The 21,634-nt window shown below is 49.6% G+C and overlaps 1 protein-coding gene across 3 annotated transcripts in view; it reads left to right on the forward strand.

The window, feature by feature from the left end:
- Positions 1 to 21,634, forward strand: part of ABCC6 (ATP binding cassette subfamily C member 6) — a 66,908-nt gene that overhangs the window by 14,309 nt on the left and 30,965 nt on the right. For all 3 annotated transcript variants that reach the window (XM_055409559.2, XM_088832902.1, XM_088832903.1), the window contains exons 7-14: positions 903 to 1,034; positions 5,485 to 5,688; positions 9,894 to 10,071; positions 13,687 to 13,848; positions 18,521 to 18,613; positions 18,829 to 19,032; positions 19,602 to 19,748; positions 20,393 to 20,480. In XM_055409559.2, coding sequence (XP_055265534.2) covers positions 903 to 1,034; positions 5,485 to 5,688; positions 9,894 to 10,071; positions 13,687 to 13,848; positions 18,521 to 18,613; positions 18,829 to 19,032; positions 19,602 to 19,748; positions 20,393 to 20,480 — 1,208 coding nt within the window. The remainder of the gene's footprint in view (positions 1 to 902; positions 1,035 to 5,484; positions 5,689 to 9,893; positions 10,072 to 13,686; positions 13,849 to 18,520; positions 18,614 to 18,828; positions 19,033 to 19,601; positions 19,749 to 20,392; positions 20,481 to 21,634) is intronic.

The following is a 21,634-nucleotide window of genomic DNA, read 5'->3' on the forward strand; positions in this document are numbered from 1 at the left end:
ACTCTTGTCATCTCCTGTTTAACCACTTCCAATTTGCCTTGATTCATGGACCTAACATTCCAATCCTATGCAATATTGCTCTTTACAGCATCGGACCTTGCTTCTATCACCAGTCACATCCACAACTGGGTATTTGTTTTGCTTTGGCTCCATCCCTTCATTCTTTCTGGAGTTATTTCTCCACTGATCTCCAGTAGCATACTGGGCACCTACAGACCTGGGGAATTCCTCATTCTGTATCCTATCATTTTGCCTTTTGATACTGTTCCTGGGGTTCTCAAGGCAAGTATACTGAAGTGGTTTGCCATTCCCTTCTCCAGTGGGCCACATTCTGTCAGACCTCTCCACCATGACCCATCCATCTTGGGTGGCCCCACACGGCATGGCTTAGTTTCATTGAGTTAGACAGGGCTGTGGTCCATATGATCAGATCAACTAGTTTTATGGGATTATGATTTCAGTGTGTCTGCCCTCAAATGCCCCCTCGCAATACCTACCGTCTTATTTGGGTTTCTGTTACCTTGGTAGTGGACTATCTCTTCACAGCTGCTCCAGCAAAGTGCAGCCGCTGTACCTTACCCTGACTCCTAGGGAGGCTTATTTCCCCTGTTACAGGTTACTCCTTGGTTAAGTCACCTAATCTCTCTGAGCCTCTGTTTTCTTCCTCATCTGTAAAATGGGTCAATAGTAATCTATCATATAGGCTCATGTGAGAATTAAATGAGATAATCTTTGTAGACTGGGAAGCGCCTGCCACTGTTAGTGCAGTTAGATAAATTGTACTGAGGGGCCAGCGGAGGTGCAGAGAGGTGAACAACGTACCTGGGATCACACAGCTACCAAATCAGGACACTGCAGAGGTGGATGCGGGAAGGGCTGGCTGTGGTGACCCTCTTTTATAGGTTGGTCTGGAAGGGCTACCGGAGGCCACTGGGGCCAAAAGACCTCTGGTCACTTGGGAGCGAAAACTCCTCAGAAGAACTGGTTTCCCAGCTTGAAAAGGAATGGACAAGGAACCGCAGCGCCACCCAGCGGTGAGTGTGTGGAAGGGGGGAGCTTAGCCAGAAGCTGGTCAGCAAAGCCCTTGGTCCCACAAACAACCCCGCCCCTACTCTGGGCTGAGTCCCTGAGAAATATAATTGCTGCTGCTGCTGCTAAGTCACTTCAGTCGTGTCCGACTCTGTGTGACCCCATAGACAGAAGCCCACCAGGCTCCCCCGTCCCTGGGATTCTCCAGGCAAGAACACTGGAGTGGGTTGCCATTTCAGCCTGGGTTAAATGTAGCCCTGCCGTCGAGTGATTGATGACCTTGGACAAGTTGCTTGACCTCACTGGAGCTTGATGTTTCAGGGCACAGACAAAAGTAGCTCTGTGGCAGGACTGACAAGGTTCCCTTGCATATTCTAGGACTTCCTGGCAATTGTTATCGATGGCTAAATCCCACACATTAGAAGGAGCCAGAGAGAGACAGCGTCTACTGGCTCATATAGCTGAGAAGATGGGTCTGGCCTCAGGTGTAGCTGGATTCAGAACTTGCGTGATGTTCAATTTCTTCCCTTAATCTCCAAGCTCAGCTGTTTTCCCGACACTGGTCTCTCCATAAGGCCCGTCCCATACAACACCAACTCAACACCCCGGTCCCCACCATCCACCTAGAAAAATCTCAAGGAAGGACTCTGATTGGCTGGCTGAGTCACGTGCCTCTCAGGGGCCAATTCCATGGCTGGAGGACAGGCCACATGATTGGCAGTCCTGTCAGAGCCACACAGGGAGGGGAGGGGCTGCTCCCAGAAGGAAGGGTGTATGTTTTCCAAAGGGGATAAATAATATGATCAATCAAAACAGCAGCTTTCTCTCACCTCAGGCATATTTGGCTGTACTACCCCTCCACTCTTAAATGAGTTTTGAGTTCATCCCAAAGGGCCCTGGAGGTCTTGTCCACCCTCTTCCAGCTCTGCTCTCCCCTGCTAGCATAAGGGTGACAGTCACCCAGTATTAGAGCTGCAGTAGAAGCGTTCTCTAGAATGGTTTGAGAATCTGTGAACAGCTGACAGTAAGAAAGCAGGGTGGCAGGGTTATACAGAGATCTGGCTCAGGCATTTTCTGAACTCACTGCTTATACACAGGAGAGAGCTTTGGTTTTGTTTCTAAACTATGTTGCAACCTTTGTGGGAAGGGTGAGGACGTCATCTTAAGAGGTCACAGACCGATTGGTCTGCTGGCCAAGTCAGGGTCACAGGTGTGTTTGGCCAGCATGTGTCTTGCTGTTGTTTGAGATTTGTGCTTTGTTTTGTTGTTTGTTGTTGTTGTTGTTGTTGTTGTTTTTGGTAAGTCGCCAACATTTAAGCTGTGGGAGATGTCACAAAAATATGGAATTTGGGTGTCTCTTAAAGCAGAATGGCAGTGTTAGGTCGCGTCCCTCGTGACAACGGGAGGGTGGATCTGGGAAGTGGCTGCCCTGTGGAACAGGGCATGTGCGCTTCAGTTTGCCAGTCTCTACCACTCCCTTTGACATCCCAGCTACACCCGGCCCTCACACCCCCTTCCTTGCTCTGTGGTCATTTTGGGATCTGGCACTAAATTGCGTTGGGACCAGACACCAAAGACCAGCCAACAAGTCTAGTGGTTTCCCTGGTGGCTCAGACAGTAAAGAATCTGCCCGCAATGCAGGAGACCTGGGTTTGATCCCTGGGTGCCGGGGCCAAGGAGAGGCGACATCTTGAGGCTACAGGTATGACCAGGGCAGAGATGTGAGTGCAGGGTGAGAAAAATGGCTGAATTAGAAATACTGCTGGCCTCAGAGGCTGGGGATAGGGGTAGGCTTCAAGACAGGTAGTAAACTAAAATTTGTTTATTTCTTTGCAAGCAGGGTGGTAATGACTGGCTCCTTGTAGCCTTTTGTGCTAAAAATACCAAGTTGTCCTAGGACTGCTAGTTGAGATTTGTCCTTCCCCTTCATCCTGAGTGGGGCTTCCCTGGTGGCTGAGAGAGTAAAGAATCTGCCTGCTATGCAGGAGACCTGGGTTCGATCCCCAGATCGGAAAGATCCCCTGGAGAAGGGAATGGCTACCCACCCCAGTATTCTTGCCTGGAGAATTCCATGGACAGAGGAGCCTGGCGAGCCACAGTCCATGGAGTTGCACACGACTGAGCGACTAACACTTTCACACTTTTATCCTGAGGAGATGCTCAGAAGATTCTTGAGACGGGGAGGGGGGACTGGAGGCCCAGCTTGTGGTGGAGGCTATTCACCCCGTTAGCTGGGAGTATGAAGGCTGACGTTGAGGGGGCAGAGAACGGAGATGTCTCAAGTCGTCTCTCTGAAGAATGAGGCCCAGGCAAGCCGCTGATCCTTAAACTCACCCACGTTTTCTCTGCAGGACAACTGGAAACTCGGCTCTGTTAAAACCGGGCCAGAAGACTAGTTGCACAGCATTCTAGTAAAAGCAACCAGTGGGTTAAATCGAGTGTCAGGAGGAAATCTGGAGAAGTCAGTCCATTCCCAGGCCGTGGGTGCTTGACTGAGGGCCTGGCATCCAGAGCCTGTTTGAATGATGGGGATACAGCCGTACACAAGAGAGCTGAGGCCTCTCGTTCCAGAAAGCTGATTTTTTGGTGGAGAAGACAGATACGTGCAAGTTGAAGTCAATGCTGGGACAAAAATAAGGGCCTGGGATGGGGAAACAGAGCTATTGCAGTTGGAGCCAGCAGGGAAAGTGTCTTTGAGGAGGTGATGCTGAAATGGAAGTCAAGCCTTGGGAAGAACTGGGTAGAGACATTCCAGATCAAGGGCAGTTTGTGCCAAGGCCTGAGAAAGGTGAGCTGTGGATGTGTCAAGGAGCAGAAAGAAAACCAGCCCAGGAAAGAGGACCAGAATGAAGTGGGGGCATGGGTGGGGGCCAGGCCACGCAAGACTGTGTCTAGAAATGGAGACTTTTTATTAAACCATTGAAGGATTTTATGCAGGAAAAAAAAAATAGTCTACCCAGTTGGAGTCCTAACAAGACAGATGAGAAATGGAGCTGGAGACGGCATGGCTCTCAGGGTGATGAGTGAAATGATTCCATCCAGTGGGCAGAGAGGGCAGGGATGGCCTTTATAAGAAGATAATATCCTTTTGGCATTCAAGACCCAAATACCCAAATGCGAGTGGCAGGCCATGCCCAGCTCATGATGGAGGCCAAGCCACAGCTCACCAGAGATGCCAAGCTAAACCACAAGCCAGGCCAAGCGGGGAAGGGCAAGACCTTGACTTCGTTCGTGAGGGCTTGGGTACCTACACTTATCAAGGGGTTTTTTCTTTTTAATTTTTGAGTGAGAGAGGGGACTCAGTGTGAATTGTGAGTCAAGGTCTGGGTTCAGGACTTCCCTGGTGGTCCAGTGGTTAAGACTTCCACCTTCCAATGTAGAGGATGCAGGTTCAATCCCTGCCCAGGGAGCTAACATCCCAGATGCCTCACAGCGAAAAAACACAAAACATGAAACAGAAGCAATGTTGTAACAAATTCAATAAAGCCTTTAAAAATTATCTACATTAAAAAAAAAAATCTTCGAAAAAAATTCTAGGCTCAAATCCCTGCTCTGTCCTCCATGTGTGACCTCAGGCACCTGTCACCACCTCTCAGAGCCTCAGTCTCCTCTGAGGTCAAATGGGGACCCTGTGACACCCAGGGGGCGGGGAGGTCGAGAGGAGCTGATGAGCTTATGTACGTGAAGGACTGACCCCGGTGCCTGGCCCGGGGTCCCAGCTCTCAGCACCACTGAAGTTCTGAACCTCATAGGCTGTCAGAGCTGGAAGGGACCCAGAGTGGGGCCAGCTCCATCTTTGCATGAGGATACAGAGGCACAGAGAGGGGAGCAGCCTGCCCAAGGCCACACAGCAACCGCATGGCTGCCAGGCTATCCCTCTGGCCAAAGCCTGCCTCTGGAAGGGCCCTCGGGCCTCCCTGCTCCTCCTGTTGCTTCTTCCCCCGAACCTTTCTCTGATAACCCAGGGCCTGGGATCTTAGATGTCACAGCTGCCAGAGCTCCCATCTGTGGTTTCATTCAGACCAGGAGTGCCAGGCTCAGACCTCAGCAGTGATTCTAAACTGGTCCTCAGGCAGTTCTGAACCACCTCAGGGCTGACTGGGGTGGACTGCCTAAGGGATCAGCGTGTTCTGAAGGTTGGGATTGAATCCCAGCCCTTTCATTTCTCAACCGTACATCCTTCCCCAGCTTTACCTTCTGAGCCTCAGTTTCCTCATCTGTGAAATGGGGTAACACCTGAGGGAGCTCTCTGGGGTCTTTTTCTTAAGGTCACTACTCCCATTCATGAGGGCTACATCCACATAACCTAATCACCTCCTGGAGGTCTCACCTCCTAATACTATCACACTGGGAATTCGATTCAACATGAATTTGGGTGGTGGGCAGGACAGGGGTGGGGACATAAACCTTCAGTCTATTAAAAGGGCCAAGAGCTGATGTCTTCTCTCCCCTAAGGCACACCAAGGCGACAGCATTTAAAAGGAAAGGAAGCCGTGACAAGGAGGCCCCAGAGATGGAGACCCTCTTGCCGCAGCAGCGGGGGGAGAGGGGCCCGCTGCTGAGGGCCATCTGGCAGGTGGGCCGCTCCACCTTCCTCCTGGGGACCCTCAGCCTCATCGTGAGTGATGTCTTCAGGTTCACGGTGCCCAAGCTCCTCAGGTGAGTCCAGGCCTTGGGTGCCCTGTTGAGGCTGGTGGTCCCTGAACGGTGTCCTTCCAGGGCCTAGAGGGCCTTTAGCCCTCCTTCCACCCTTGCCTAGCCTTCTGGCGCTCAAGGCACTGAGGGTGGATGAAAAGGGTGCTGAGGAAGAACAGAAATAAATGAAAAAGTGACTCCCCTTTCCCTCGGGGAGGGAAAATGAATGACTTTGGCCTGACTGCATCACTTTGCTTTCACTGTACCACAAAAGTCCCCCAAAGTGAGGGGCTTCAAACCACTTCCTTAGCTGTGATGGTGTGGGGCATCAGTTCATGCTGGGGTCAGCTGGGTGGTTCTTTCCTGGGCGGGTTCAGTCATGTGTCTGCAGTCACTGAGGTGGTCTCAGCTGGGACAGCTCGTCTCTCCCCTGATGGCCTGTCACCCTCAAAAGGCTGCTTTCCTGCTTGTTCACAGGGCTGCTTGGCAGGGTCTCAAGACAAAGCAAGAGCTGCCTTTTCTCTTGAAGCTGAAGCTGGTTGTACAGCCAGCCCAGATTCAAGGGGTGGCCTGTTACTTTGCTCAAGCTGCCGTAGCAAAGAACTACAGACTGGGTGCCTTGAACAGAAATCCTTTTTCCGGTGCTTATCTTTTCTACTGTCATTTCTTTCTTTTCCTTTTTGTAAGATTGAAATTTCGTTGATTTATAATGCTGTGTTTCAGATGTACAGCTAAGTGATTCAGTTTCATCAGATTCTTTTCCCTTATAGGTTATTATAAACTATTGAGTATAGTTTCCTGTTCTGTACAGTGGATCCTTGTTGGTTATCATTATTTTACAATAGTTAGTGTGAGCTGTTAATCCCGAACTCGTGATTTATCCCTCCCCCTCCCCTTTGGTAACTTTGAGCTTGTTTTCTGTTTCCGTGAGTCTGTTACTGTTTTGTAAGTTCATTTGTATGATTTTTTTTTAGATTCCACATATAAGTAATATCATATATTTGTCTTTGGCTTACTTCACTGTGTGATAATCTCTAGGTCCATCCATGTTGCTGCGTATAGCATTATTTCATTCTTTTTTATGGCTGAGTAGTATCCATCTTTTTAATCTGTTCATCTGTTGATGGACCCTAGGTTGCTTCCACATGTTAACTATTGTGAATAGTGCAATTAACATTAAGGTGCATGTATATTTTTGGATGGTGTTAGTGGTAAAGAGAAGACTCTTGAGAGTCCCTTGGACTGCAAGGAGATCCAACCAGTCCATTCTAGAGGAGATCAATCCTGGGTGTTCATTGGAAGGACTGATGCTAAAGCTGAAACTCCAATACTTTGGCCACCTCATGCGACGAGTTGACTCACTGGAAAAGACTCTGATGCTAGGAAGAATTGGGGGTGGGAGGAGAAGGGGACGACAGAGAATGAGATGGCTGGATGGCATCACTGACTCAATGGACATGAGTTTGAGTGAACTCCGGGAGTTGGTGATGGACAGGGAGGCCTGGCGTGCTGTGATTCATGGGGTCGCAGAGAGTCGGACACGACTGAGCGACTGAACTGAACTGAACTGAACTGCGTGGTTAAGAATCATCCTGCCAAGGCAGGAGATGCAAGAGATGAGGGTTCAATCCCTGGGTTGGGAGGATCCCCTGGAGTAGGAAATGGTACCCAACTCCCATATTCTTGTCTGGAAAATTCCATGTAGAGAAGAGGCTGGCAGGCTACAGTCCCCTCAAAGAGTCGGACACGACTGAGCACACACACACATCTCTTTGTTTGTTATTTTAATTTTTATTTAATAAATGGTACAAAGCACAATGCCAAAAACATTAACAGTTAAAATTTCACCAAATGAAAAATTACTGTAGAATACACAGTTGTAAAAAGCTACATTAAGTTATTTTACAACTGCCTCAGGCTGCAAAAAGAAAAAAAACCCAATGCCATACCTAAGTCATCCCTCTCTCAAAATAATGCCATTTATGTTATAAACCATGAGCACCCCATCAAAAGACGGGAACTGCTTTTGTTAATTCATATATATATATATGACTGTATCACTTTGCTATATACCTGAAACAAACACAACACTGTGAATGAAATATAGCACAATATAAAATAAAAATAAGTAACAGACCTTTGGGGCTTTACACCTAGTTAGAGTTCCTATCAGAGGGATAACAGCACCACAGCCGCACTGAATCCTCGTGAAGGAGGCACACAAATGACTGGGTTACAAGAGTTACGGGAATGAGAGCTGCTCACTTCCCAGAAACCACAGCTCACAGGAAACCAACAAAGGCACGAGACACAGACCATTCACTTATGAATGTGTAAAACTCAAGAAAGTCCACATTATTCCTACAACATGTTGAAAGTGCTTCAGAATTCACACAATACTAATTTTCTTTTGGTTCTGGTTAAATTATATATACCAGTTTATCACAAATGGTAAAATCTGTAACTCTGTTCAAAGTTTTAAAGGATTACTTAAGAATGGTTTCTTGTATTTCTATGCCACCTTTATAGTTCTGGTTTCTCATTTCTTAATAAGTAAATTCAGCATGCAGTTTCTATCCCAGGCTAATTTATACACTTCCAGAAGGAACGGCCTCTTAAATCCACAGAGTGTTAAGGTGGGGAGCCCCCAACCACATCAGATTCATTTCACATATGATAATATACATGTTTCAATCCATTTTCCCAAATTCTCCCACCCTCGCCCTCTCCCACAGAGTCCGAAAGACTATACACATCTCTTTGAATTATAATTTTCTCTGGATATACCCAGGAGTGGGATTGTAGGATCATATGGTAGTTCTATTTTTAGTGTTTTAAGGAACTTCCATACTGTTCTCTTCCCCAGGAGAAGGGATAGGCTACCCACTCCAGTATTCTTGGGCTTCCCTTGTGGCTCAGCTGGTAAAGAATCCACCTGCAATGTGGGAGACCTAGGTTCGATCCCTGGGTTGGGAAGATGCCCTGGAGAAGAGAAGGGCTACCCACTCCAGTATTCTGCAGGAGAATTCCATGGACTCTATAATCCATGGAGTCACAAATAGTCAGACACGACTCACATACTGTTCTCTATAGTGGCCACAGCAATGTACAACCCCAAAAACAGTGTAGGAGGGATCGCTTTCTCTTCACACCCTCTCCAGCATTTATTGTTTGTAGACATTTTGGTGATGGCCATTCTGACCAGAGGATGAGATGGTTGAATGGCATCACCAAGTCAATGGACATAAGTTTGAGCAAGCTCCGGGAGATGGTGATGGACGGGGAAGCCTGGTGTTCTGCAGTCCATGGGATCGCACAGAATTGGACGTGACTTAGCAACTGAACAACAAAATCTAACCAGTGTGAAGTGATCCTTCATTGTAGTTTTGATTTGCATTTCTCCAACTATTAGCAACACTGAACATCTTTTCATGTGCATTTTGACCATCCGTGTGTCCTCTTTGGAGAAATGTCTATTTAGATCTTCTGTTCATTTTTTATTTGGGTTATTTGTTTTTTTGATATTGAACTGAGGAAGTTTGTGTATTCTGGAGATGAATCCCTTGTTGGTCACATCGTTTGCAGATATTTTCTCCCAGTCTGGAGGTAGTCTCTTCATTTTTGTTTCTGGTTTCCTCTGCTGTACAAAAGCTTCTAAATTCAATCAGGTCCTATTTAAACAACAGACATTTTTGTCTTCACATCACCAAAAGCTAGAAGTTCAAGATCAAGGTTGTTTCCCCTGAGGCCTCTCCCCTTGCCTTGTACACAGCTGCCTTCTCTCTGCGTCCTCACAGTCTTTCCTCGGAACACACGCACCCCCGGTGTCTCCTTGTGTGTTCAGATTTCCTCTTCTTCTAAGGACATCAGTTGTCCTGGATTCAGGCCCCTCCTAACGGCCTCATTTGAACTGGATCACCTCTTTAAGGGCCCTGTCGTCAAATGCACAGTCATATTCCGAGGCGCTGGGGGTTAGGACCTTAACATACACGTTTGGGGGGGACACAACTCAGCCATAACAGGTGAGGATAAGAATCCGCCTGTTGATTGGAGATGTAAGTCATGCTGGAAATGAGCGTGGACAGTGGGAGAAATAGTTGCAACTGTTTTTGCAAAAACAAAAGACCCTCCCGTACTGTCTGGTCCTCCAGACCCGGCCAGGCTTAGGCGGAAGCAGTAGCCATGGGCACCCTCTCTCACCAACTTCTCCCTCCCTCTCCTCCTGCAAGCCTCTTCCTGGAGTTTATCGGGGACCCCAACAGCCCGGCCTGGAAGGGCTATCTCCTTGCCGTGCTGATGTTCCTCTCCGCCTGCCTGCAAACGCTATTCGAGCAGCAGCACATGTACAGACTCAAAGTGCTACAGATGAGGCTGCGAACGGCCATCACTGGCCTGGTGTACAGAAAGGTGAGCCCCGGGGCAGGGGTGGGACCTTTCCGCTCTTTCCAGCCTGTCCCAGTTTACACACAGACGTGCCAGCCAAGGAGAGCCATGTCACTGAGCCCTTACCCTCATCTGCGCCCCCAAGCACACTCATTCATCACTTTTCTCATAGTTGCTCGTACTGCACTCTCACCTTCTTGGTTATTTCTGTAAGACCTTGCATGATCTGACCCTGAGACCTCTTCTGTCTGATTACATCACATGCTTCCTTCACACCTCCTTCCCTTTCCTCCAGCCACACCAGTCTCCTTTCAGTTCCCAAGCGTCCTCCTGCCTCAGGGCCTTTGCACATGTGGTTCCCACTGCCTGGGCACCCTTTCCCCAATTCTTCATGTAGTGAACTTCCGCCCTCTCTCTGTGGATAAAGGACTAACCTTTGGGATGTGTGGAAAAAAGATAAAGGTAGACTGTCACCTATTTTGCCAGGTAGCACTGCTTACAGTTGGAATGACCCCTGAGCCACTTGTAAATGGAATCCGGGCTGGAAGTTCTGTCAGTGAACTGTGGCACCTGGAGGGAAGCCAGCACCTTGGGCTTCTCTCTGTGCGGTCGTTCTTGGAAACGAAGCCCGTGAGGCTGCTGCTCTAAGACACGTTGGCCCCTCTGGGTCTGCAGCCTCTGAGCCAGGGCAACCCAGTCCCCGCTGAGTCCCTTTCTCACCCCTGAGCTGTCGCCCGGGAGAGGAGGGAAGCAACGGGAACAGCTCCAGGGTGGCTGTGTGAGTGGCTCGCTGGGGACGGGTGTGGCCTGTTCCGTCCTTTGAGTCCACACGTGGAGCTGAGGCTGCGGGAAGGCAGCCTAAGGGCTTTGCTCTTCCCATTTTATGGAGAACTTCAGGGTCAGCCTTTTCATCTCCTGATGGGTCAGACCCCCCAGTCTGCCCTCTAGGCTGCTTCTGTATTAACCAGGTTTAAAATTAATTTATTTACTTTTGGCTGCACGGGGTCTTTGTGGCTGTGCTCGGGCTTTGTCCAGCTGCAGCGAGCAGGGGCCACTCTCGAGTTGCGGGGTATGTGCTCCTCACTGTGGTTTATCTTGCCGTGGAGCACGGGCTTTACTGTGCAGGCTCCGTAGTTGTGTTTCACGGGCTTAGTTGCCCGAGGCATGTGGATTCTCCCCGACCAGGGATCGAACCTATATCCCCTACATTGGCAGGCGGGTTTTTAACCACCGGACCGCCAGGTAAGTCCAGCCGTACTTCCTTATTTTCTGTGTCTGGTGTTTCGACATCTGGGGCCTTGCTGACCCTGGAGGGACTGTCCCTCTGTCCCTTCCGAGGTCAGCCAGTTTCTCCAGATGGTAAGTGACTCATCAGAAAGCATGCCTTTCATATGCAAACCAACCAACCCTGATTCACACTCCAGCTGCCTCCTTTTGAGGCCCTCAGCCTCTGGCCATTGTCCTTGCCATAATCACCCCAGGGCCAGGAATCAGACAATGAGGCCCAGTTCCTATGCCCAGAGCAGCTGAAATTACTCAAACTAGCCAATCCTACGGAGAAGGCGATGGCACCCCACTCCAGTACTCTTGCCTGGAAAATCCCATGGGCAGAGGAGCCTGGTAGGCTGCAGTCCCTGGGGTCGCGAAGAGTCAGACACGACTGAGTGACCTCACTTTCACTTTTCACTTTCATGCATTGGAGAAGGAAATGGCAACCCACTCCAGTGTTCTTGCCTGGAGAATCCCAGGGACGGGGGAGCCTGGTGGGCTGCCGTCTATGGAGTCGCACGGAGTCGGACATGACTGAAGCGACTTAGCAGCAGCAGCAGGCAGTCCTAAGCCTGCCAACTCTGTTTGATTTTCTCATGAAAACCACAGCAAGCTCTTGCCTGTGGTTCATCCCACCCTACCCTACCCCAGTGCTTCCCCAAGTGCCCCCCACAGCGTGGAATACCCCTTTCTATTGAGATTGTTGAGTGCAATAAACCCTCTTGTCAGTATCAGTCTTCTCTGGCCTGTGGGCTTGCCATACTTGAATAATAATAAAACCTATATTTTAAAACACTTCATGACACTCATCATAATTACTATTAAACAGTGAACTATGTACATCTTTAATTTTGTTCCCCAGCTCAAACTCCACTCCCAAGAGATCAAGCACCTCACCTCTGTTGACCATAGAACTCAGAGTGAGGCCCAGAGCAGGTGCTCAGTAAAGATTTGAAGATTTTTTGGAGAATTTCTGTACTTGGTTGTTTCTAGCTCAACATTTCACCCCCTCACTTCTTCCCTGACACACCCAGCAGAGAGGATTGCAAGTAGAATGTAGTAATCAACAGGCTGGAAGGGGTCCATTGTGACCCCAGAATCAGGGCAAATTTGTGGCTGTTAGAAAATCAGGTTAGTATCCACAAGGCATGTTGAATGCCTGGGGGGATCAGTCAACACTCTGTCTAGCCTCTGTTATCCTGGATTCCAATCCAAACCCCCTGGTTTTGGGCAAGTTGGTCAATTTCTCTGTGCCTCAGTTTCCTTGTCTGTGAAATGAGATAAATAATTATTCATCTCATTGATTCTAGTTTCACTTTTTCTTTCCTTTTAATCAAGATGTTTTAATTTATTGAATAGTTGGCATTGATTTTATTCCCCCCAAAGTGATACAAAAATTGTTGTTTACTTGTTAAGTCATGTCCAACTCTTTTGTGACCGCATGGACTGTAACCCGCCTGGTTCCTGGGTCCATGGGATTCTCCAGGCAAGAATACTGGAGTAGGTTGCCATTTCCTCCTCCAGGGGATCTTCCTGACCCAGGGATTGAACCTGCGTCTCTTGGGTCTCCTCCAGTGGCAGGTGGATTCTTTCCCCCGACCACCTGGGAAACCCTATGTCCTAGGCACTGTGTTAAATAAATGAACATTTTCATCATTTTTTCCATGATGGGACACAACAGACAGCTTTGTCATTTAATTTAAAACACTTAATTTAAACAGTATGTGTCATTTAATTTAAAACACTGTGGATAAAACACTCTATATTTTTGTATCAGGTTTCCCTGGTGGCTCAGTGGTAAAGAATCCATCTGTCAGTGCAGGAGGTGTGAGTTCAAGCCATGGGTCAGGAAGATCCCCTGGAAAAGAAGGAAAAGACAACCCACTTGAATATCCTTGCCTGAAAAATCCCATGGACAGAGGAGCATGGTGGACTCCATTCCATAGGGCTACATAGGGCTGCATTCCCTAGGGTCACAAAAGAGTCAGACACGACTGCGCCTGAGCAACTGGGCACAGAACAGCACAGCTAGGCCATTGCGCCCAGCAGATGGCTACCATCATCATCATAAATCTGAGGTTCTGACATACTGTTATTGTTTCCAGTACTTTAGGGCTAGCACAGTATTTTTGTTTTTGTCATCTCCCTGGATTCTTACAGTGGTCCTGGGAGTTGGGCTTAGGAGATTTTATCAGCCCACTTTACAGATGAGTAAACTGAGGCTCAGATGGTAAAGAAAACTGCCTCAGCCAGCAGGGACAGCATAACTCAGAGCCCAGCCTACCAGGTGGCTGGGCTCTTGCTCAGTCCAAGCCGTCGGCCTCCCCTGCTTCCCTCCGACTCAGGTCTCCATCTGTCCACCCCGCCCAGGTCCTGACTCTGTCCAGCAGCTCCAGAAAGTCCAGTGCAGTGGGGGACGTGGTCAACCTGGTATCTGTGGACGTGCAGCGGCTGACTGAGAGCATCACCTACCTCAATGGGCTGTGGCTGCCGCTCATCTGGATTGTCGTGTGCTTTGTCTACCTCTGGCAGGTGTGCTGGGGCAGAGGGACCGGGATTTGAGCGGAACCCTCCTCCTCCTCGTCCCCTTTAATCCTGTCTTTGTCCGCACCCTGGGGGCTGCTCTTGTGGCCAAAGTCTCAGGCCAGGGCGGACTTTACTTTACCCTGGGCAGGATGCTCACCTGTCTGGGCCTCAGTTTCCTCGTCTATCAAATAATGATGATGATGGTGATGACATGGGCACTTTGGGGGTGTGATATCGGGGCTTCCCAGGTGGTGCCAGTGGTAAAGAACCTGCCTGCCAATGCAGGAGACAGAAGAAACATGGGTTTGCTCCCTGTGTCAGAAAAGTCCCCTCGAGAAGGAAATGGCAACCCACTTCAGTATTCTTGCCTGGAGAATCCCATGGACAGAGGATCCTGGTGGGTTACGGTCCATAGGGTCACAAAGAATCAGACAGGCGCGCATGCATCAGGATGCCAAGCAGGCAGGTTAGGCACGTTTTGAAGTTATCAGTAACGCTGGGGCAGCAGCACCACCACCACTATCATGAACAAAAATGAAACAGAAAGAAAATTTAGGGGCAGAAATTTACTACTTAGTTTTCAAAACACATAAAGTAGCCACTGGGGGCAGGGGGTGGGGTGCAGAATCAGAACTTAGTTCTGACTCCCTTACATCTGTTTTGTGATGTAAGACTTTTTTTTTTGGTTGCCCATGCAGCTTGTGAGATCGTTTTTCCCTAACCAGGGCTTGTACCTGCACCCTTGGCAGCGAAAGCTTGAAGTCCCAGCCACTGGACCACCAGGGAATTTCCTTCTTTTAAAATGTTTAATTAAAATCACAGACCTTGCAGTGAGCTCATACCCTGCTTGCTAGTTGTGAAACTTTCCCATAACTAGCCCCTCTGTGCCTAATTTCCTCATCTGCAAAATAATAACGACATATAAACTCTCTCTGGCAAAATAATGCTACAAACGCTGACCCCAGTGCCCACCCTTCCCCTTTTACCAGGGTTTCCTGGTGACTTTCTGATGTTAGGGACCATCTGCCAAGAGGCTAAGTGATGGGCGGTGTCATCTGCAGATTCACCAGTGTCATTGGTCAGCCTGCTTCACTGCCCTGCATTTTCCCCCGTGTCCTTCCTCCCTTTCTCTCCAATAATAATAATTAACATCTGTGTACTTGCTGAGCAGTAGGGTCCTGAACTGCAGGGTGGCAAGTCAAAAAGCATCCAGGCTGCAAGCTTTTATGGGGGGTGGGGGTGGGGATGGAAGCATCAGCAGAAGTACAATAATGATAATAACACATAACTGGTATTCTGGAACATTCCACACACTCACTCACAGTTATTTAGCCACTGATACGCCCACCCAGGGGTCCATGAAACCCGGCATGCCGGCCAGATTCCTCCACCTGCTTACGTGCGGACCTCAAGCTCTACAAAATAATCAGTAACTTTTCCAAGAGAGACCCTACTGCCTCCAACATCATACCCTGCATATGGAATTAAAGAAAGTGCCTTTGCCCTTGAGTTGAGGAATTCAGTGAGCACTTGGACAGCGAGACCGAGCTGTACCCTGTAAGTGTTTGCCTTGTTGATTACACATGGGGGAGGAGCACTTTAAAGAGCTTCAGCTCTGCTCCAGGTGTGGGTGTCAGGCTCACAGACTTTTCTGTAGAGGACCAGGTCAGATTTTTTTTTTAACTTTTTTATTTGGAGGATAATTGCTGTACAGTGTTGTGTTGGTTTCTGCTGTACAAGTTAAATCAGTCATGATTAATGCTATCTATCTATTTATATCCCCTCCCTCTGGAGCCTCCCTCCTGCCTGCTTCCCATCCCTCTAGGCCGTCAGAGCGCCAGGCTGGGCTCCCTGTGCTGTGCAGCAGCTTCCCACTAGCTGTCCATTTTACACATGGTAGTGTATATATGTCAATGCTTCTCTCTCAATTCGTGCCACCTTCTCCTTTCCCCACTGTGTCGACAAGTCTGTTCTCTACACCTGCATCCCCCATTCCTTCCAAGCAGATAGATTTCTTAGTACCATTTTCCTAGACTCCATATATGTGCATTAATGTGCAATATTTGTTTTTTCTCTTTCTGACTTTACTTCACTCTGTATAACAGGCTCTGGTGAGGTCACCTAACCAGAACTGACTCAAATGTGTTCCTTTTCATGGCTGAGTAATATTCCATTGTATACAGGTTGCGCATCTTCTTTATCCATTCATCTGTCAATGGGCGTCTAGGTTGCTTCCATGCTCTGGCCATTGTAAACAATGCTGCAGTGACTATGGGGGTGCATGTGTCTTTTGAATTGTGGTTTTCTTAGGGTATGACATTGTGGGAGCAGTAGGGTCTCTCTTAAAACTATTCAACTCTGCCCTTCTAGTGCACAAGCAGCTAACCATACTAATCAAACAGGCCTGGTGGGGTTCCAATAAAATCCCTTATGGACACTGAAGTTTGAATTTCACATAATTTCCACATGTTGTAGAATCTTCATTTGATTTTCATTATCAATCATTGAGTAGTGGAAAAGCTATGGATCATTTTGTACAGCCTGAGGTCTGCACATAAACAGGTGGAGGAATCTGCCCTGCATGCCGGGTTTCACCGGCCCCCAGGTGGGTGTATCAACGGCTTATTGACTGTGAGTGAGTGTGGAATGTCCCAGAATACCAGTTGTGTGTTATCATCATTATTGTACCTCTGCTGCTGCTTCCACCCCCACTTTGGAGCCTGGATGCTTTTTGACTTGCCACCTTGCAAGCACACCTTGACCTAGCACACACAGCGGGTCCTCAGCAAGTAAATAGATGTTGCTGCTGCTGCTGCTGCTAAGTCACTTCAGTCGTGTCCGACTCTGTGCGACCCCACAGACGGAAGCCCACCAGGCTCCCCCGTCCCTGGGATTCTCTAGTCAAGAACACTGGAGTGGGTTGCCATTTCCTTCTCCAATGCGTGAAAGGGAAAAGTGAAAGTGAAGTCGCTCAGTTGTGTTCAACTCCTAGCGACCCCATGGATTGCAGCCTACCAGGCTCCTCGATCCATGGGATTTTCCAGGCAAGAGTACTGGAGTAGGGTGCCATAGATGTTAGCTGTTATTATTGGAGAGAAAGGGTGGAAGGATATAGGGGAAAATACAGGGCAGTGAAGCAGGCTGACCAATGACCCCAGTGAATCTGCAGATGATGCCACCCATCCCTTTTGTCTGCCTCTTGGCAGACGATCCCTAACTTCAGAAAGTCACCAGGAGGCCCTGGTAAAGGAGGAGGGGTGGGCATCGGGGTTAGCATTTTTGCCAAAGAGAGCTTATTTAAACTTCTGTTCACAGTCCTTTGAGTATTCTCCCAGCTCTGGCAGGTGTTTGTCTTCTGGGAGCCTCTCCATGTGACCCCTGGGTGGCGATATTGCTGCATAAATGAAACAGACGGGCTAGCTGTTTCATTTTACTGTTTCAGCCACATAAAAATCGTTTATCCTCTTGACCACTTTCACATTTTCCAGAGAGAGAAACCAAAGAGTGAGGGAAGAGACCTGTCCCCAGTCACAAAGCTGGTGGGGGCAGGGCTGCCAGAGAAAATACAGGACGTCCAACTAAAGGTGAATTTCAGATCAACAGAAGTATTTCTTATTATAAGTCTATCCCAAACATGACATGGGATATATTTACACTAAAAACTTATTTGCTGTTTATCTGAAATTCAGATTTAACTGGGCTTGCAGTTAAATATATTTATTTGCTAAGTCTGGCAACCCTTGTGGGGGTGGATTGAAGATTCAGCTAATGATTGTACAACAGCACACTTGCTACAGGTGGTGGAAACGGCTCCACGCCCCTCTAATATGAGGAGACTGCAGCTTAGGGAGGGCGAGTATCCTGCCCAGGTGTTGCTGTTCAGTCGCTCAGTCGCATCTGACTCTTTGTGACCCCATGGACTGCTGCACGCCAGGCTTCCCTGTCCATCACCAACTCCCGAAGCTTGCTCAAACTATATCCATCGAGTCGGTGATGCCATCCAACCATCTCATCCTCTGTCATCCCCTTCTCCTTCTGCCTTCAATCTTTCCCAGCATCGGGGCCTTTTCTAATGGGTCGACTCTTTGCATCAGGTGGCCAAGGTATTGGAGCTTCAGCAACAGTCCTTCCAATGAATATTCAGGACTGATTTCCTCTAGGATTGCCTGGTTTGATCTCTTTGCAGTCCAAGGGACTCTCAAGAGTCTTTTCCAACACCACAGTTCAAAAGCATCAATTCTTTGGTGCTCAGCCTTCTTTATGGGTCCAACTCTCACTTGTCCAGGGCCACACCAAAGTGTGGCATAAATTCAGGATTGGAACCCAGATCCCCATCCAGAGTCTGTTTTCACCACTGTAGCCAGGCACAACCCTGTCCTGCCCATCTGGATGCATGTCCTGTCATGACCAACCCCTCCATCATGTGACATTCATAATTTTTCCCTCCCCCACCAAACACAGGTGGACTCCATCTTCCACATGTGTTCCCTTCTAAGGAGCCCAGGAGTCCCGGTTTCTATGACCTGGTGGTTGCTCTCATTGGACTCTCTGCCTTAGGACACCTCACTGCCTTAGGACCCAAGTCTGAGCATCACAACCACTACCCTCCCAACCAGCCCTGTATTGACAGCTGGGCTCCTGGAGGCATCTCATGACATCCGGCCCCCTCTTTATCCAGCTTCTAGGACCGTCTGCCCTCACCGCCATCGCTGTCTTCATGAGCCTCCTCCCTCTGAATTTCTTCATCACCAAGAGGAGGAACCACCATCAGGTTTGGCATTTGGAAGAAGGGACACTCCAGGCCAGAAGCGGGTGGCAAGCCTGCAGGTCTCAGGACCCACGCTGGTGCAGGGCAGGGGGGAGGAGGGAGGTGCAGGGCAGGGGGGAGGAGGGAGGTGCAGGGTAGGGGTGGGGGCCTGTGGCGGTTGCAGAGAAGGAACATTCCAGACTTCCTATCCTCTCCTCTCTTCTTCCCTCTGGTCCCAGGAAGAGCAAATGAGGCAGAAGGACTGTCGGGCGCGGCTCACCAGCTGCATCCTCAGGAACGTGAGGACGGTCAAGTGCCATGGCTGGGAGGGAGCCTTTCTGGACAGAGTCCTGCGCATCCGGGCCCAGGAGCTGGGCGCCTTGAAGACCTCCAGCCTCCTCTTTTCTGTGTCTCTGGTGTCCTTCCAAGTGTCCACGTTTCTGGTGATGTCACTCTGGCCCCCTGGCAGAGCAAGGACTGGGGAGGGAGTGCTGGGGGTGCGGGATGAGGGCTCCCCATATAGGATCATAGGGTCACCGCCACACCAAGTGACCATCACAGACTGACCATCACCTAGCATGCCCATCGTATCAACCACACCCGGACACATAACACCACCAACCCCTGGAAATGAACCCCCCACCCAGTGACATTTAGAACCACAAGTGCCACAGGACCCAGAGGGCTCCGTGGTGGCTGATACCTGCAACTTGAGTCATCTTCCCAGAGTCTAGAGTCGTAAATCCCACCATGTCTAGAACCATGAAAATGCTAACAAGATGGAAAAGTGCATCATCATCCAATGCCTGGAACGAAGAGTTTCTGATACTAAGAGTGGGGGCCACATACACACAACTCCCTCCATCAATAGCAGAATTTGGGGGACCCTCTGGGTGGAAGAGAAGCCATTCCAACATGGCAGGTGTGGCCACATGGCCTCTGGAGCCCTGCCGCTAGCCTGCCCTCCCTGGCCACATCCGGCAGCTGATTGTCACCACCGTGTCTCACCCAGGTGGCACTGGTTGTGTTCGCTGTGCATACTCTGGTGGCCGAGGAGAACGCCATGGATGCCGAGAAGGCCTTCGTGACCCTCACGGTTCTCAACATCCTCAACAAGGCCCAGGCTTTCCTGCCCTTCTCCATTCACTCCGTCGTCCAGGTGAGGCCGCGGGGAGGGGAGGCTGTCCAGGAGGATCCTTGCAGGCTGGGCTGAAACAAGGAAACAAATCAGGGAAAGAGACAGGAGGTCACAGGGAACAGTGGGAAGAAGCCAGCAAACATCCTCAAAATAGGCAGTGTCACCTTTCTAGCAAATCCATCTGCGAGGATTTACTCTGGTCCCTTTTTTACATTAATACAAAGGGATTTCATTTCATTTCTCTTCTTTTACTGTCTCTACTGTGCCTCCTTGGGCGTGATGAAAATGAGAAAACTGCTCCAGCTGAGACATTCCTATTTATCCTTTCATCCCGGAAGATGGGCTTGGGGCCGGGAGTGGAGACACCCCCAGGTGGCTAGAGTTTGTAATCGTTCCTGATGACAGGCAATCAAAAAGGCCACCGTCCTCCTCCCTGGTCTGGTCTGCAGAATGAAAGCAAGGAAGTGGGAGGTCACCACCAGCTTTGCGCCAGCCTCATGCACTTCATTGTCCATGACCTGGAAAGCTTTGTGCTGTTGCCTTGAAAATGCATAGGGCTTGGTAGGCAGGAAGCTTTCCCATTATCCTGAGGTACCCGACACCTGAAGTCTGAGTTCCTTTGTGGCCCTTGCGGTACAGCTGACCTAAGGCTTTGGTTTCTCCAGGCCCGGGTGTCCTTTGACCGCCTGGCTGCCTTCCTCTCCCTGGAAGAAATTGACCCTGGGGCTGTGGACTCGAGTCCCTCCAGATGCGGTGAGAGCTGAGTTCAGCAGGAGCAGGTGGGAGAGACAAGAGAACCAGCAGGGCCCCCTTCCCACTGGTGGAATGCCAGGACCCCAGCTGGGGGCTGCCAGCGATGGGACTGCATGTGCAGACCATGCTTTAGGCTGTGTTACTTGAGACAGGCACTGTGTATGAATCCTCCCCTTGTGACTAAGGAAGCATCAAGCTGCCTACCTAGAAATCATCCGAATCCAAATTCTGGCTCCAGCACGGACCCCAGGATGGGTGACCTTGACCAGTTATTAATCCGCCTGAGCCTCAGTGTTCCCCTCTGCAAAATGGACATGGTGATCATCACAGCACCTCTGCACAGGATTGTTGTGAGGGTTGAATGGGTCCTCTGAAGCCTTGCAGTTAGATTAGGGCCCTGCAGCAAGTCATCATCCAATGCATGTTAGTTATTATTAGAATTATTATTGGTAAAAATCCAATAATCCAATAAAACTTACGTCAGCAAAGAGACCTCTAAATAACCCCAAATTGGTGTTTCTGAGGCTCCTCATGGCTCTGGCATGTTTTCAGCTGGGCACAGCCATGTTTAGCTGAATTGGTGTGATTCGGGTGTTTGGAGGTGGACGCTGGCTTGGAATCCCAGGATTGCCTTGCCAGCTGTGTGGCCCAGGCAGTAACAGCCCCACTCCTGGCCTCTGCTCCCCACTGTGGCATCCCCCCTCCACCAGGACCGTCCTGAGGGCCACCAAGAGAGAGCAGGCTCCCGACTCCCAGGAGCTGCCTGGTAACTAGCTTGGGGTCCGAGATGCCATGCTTGAATCCCAGCAGGAGGCCCCGTGGACCCTGGACCAGAAACCCCTGAGTGTGATTGAAGTCCTGACTCTGACACCCTTGGTCACCTGCCTGTGACCGGAGCCTCACCACACCCCCCTTCCCCCATCCCAGTCCTTGCTCTTCCCGTGAAGGTGTGTGACAGTGAGGCTAACACAAACGCCAACAGCTGACAGTGACCGAGCATGTACCATGAGCCAGCACTTTGGAAGTGCTTTACTTAGTGATGACCCCCTTGAACCTCACCACGGCACCATGGGGTAGGTGCTCCTGTGACCCACCCACTTTACAGACAGAAATGAAGACATACCCCCACACCCCAGACTGTTAAGAAAGGACAA

This window comes from Moschus berezovskii, chromosome 27 (assembly GCF_049115385.1).
Source record: "Moschus berezovskii isolate FMDL1 chromosome 27, NW_MosBer_1.0, whole genome shotgun sequence".
NCBI lineage: Eukaryota > Metazoa > Chordata > Mammalia > Artiodactyla > Moschidae > Moschus > Moschus berezovskii.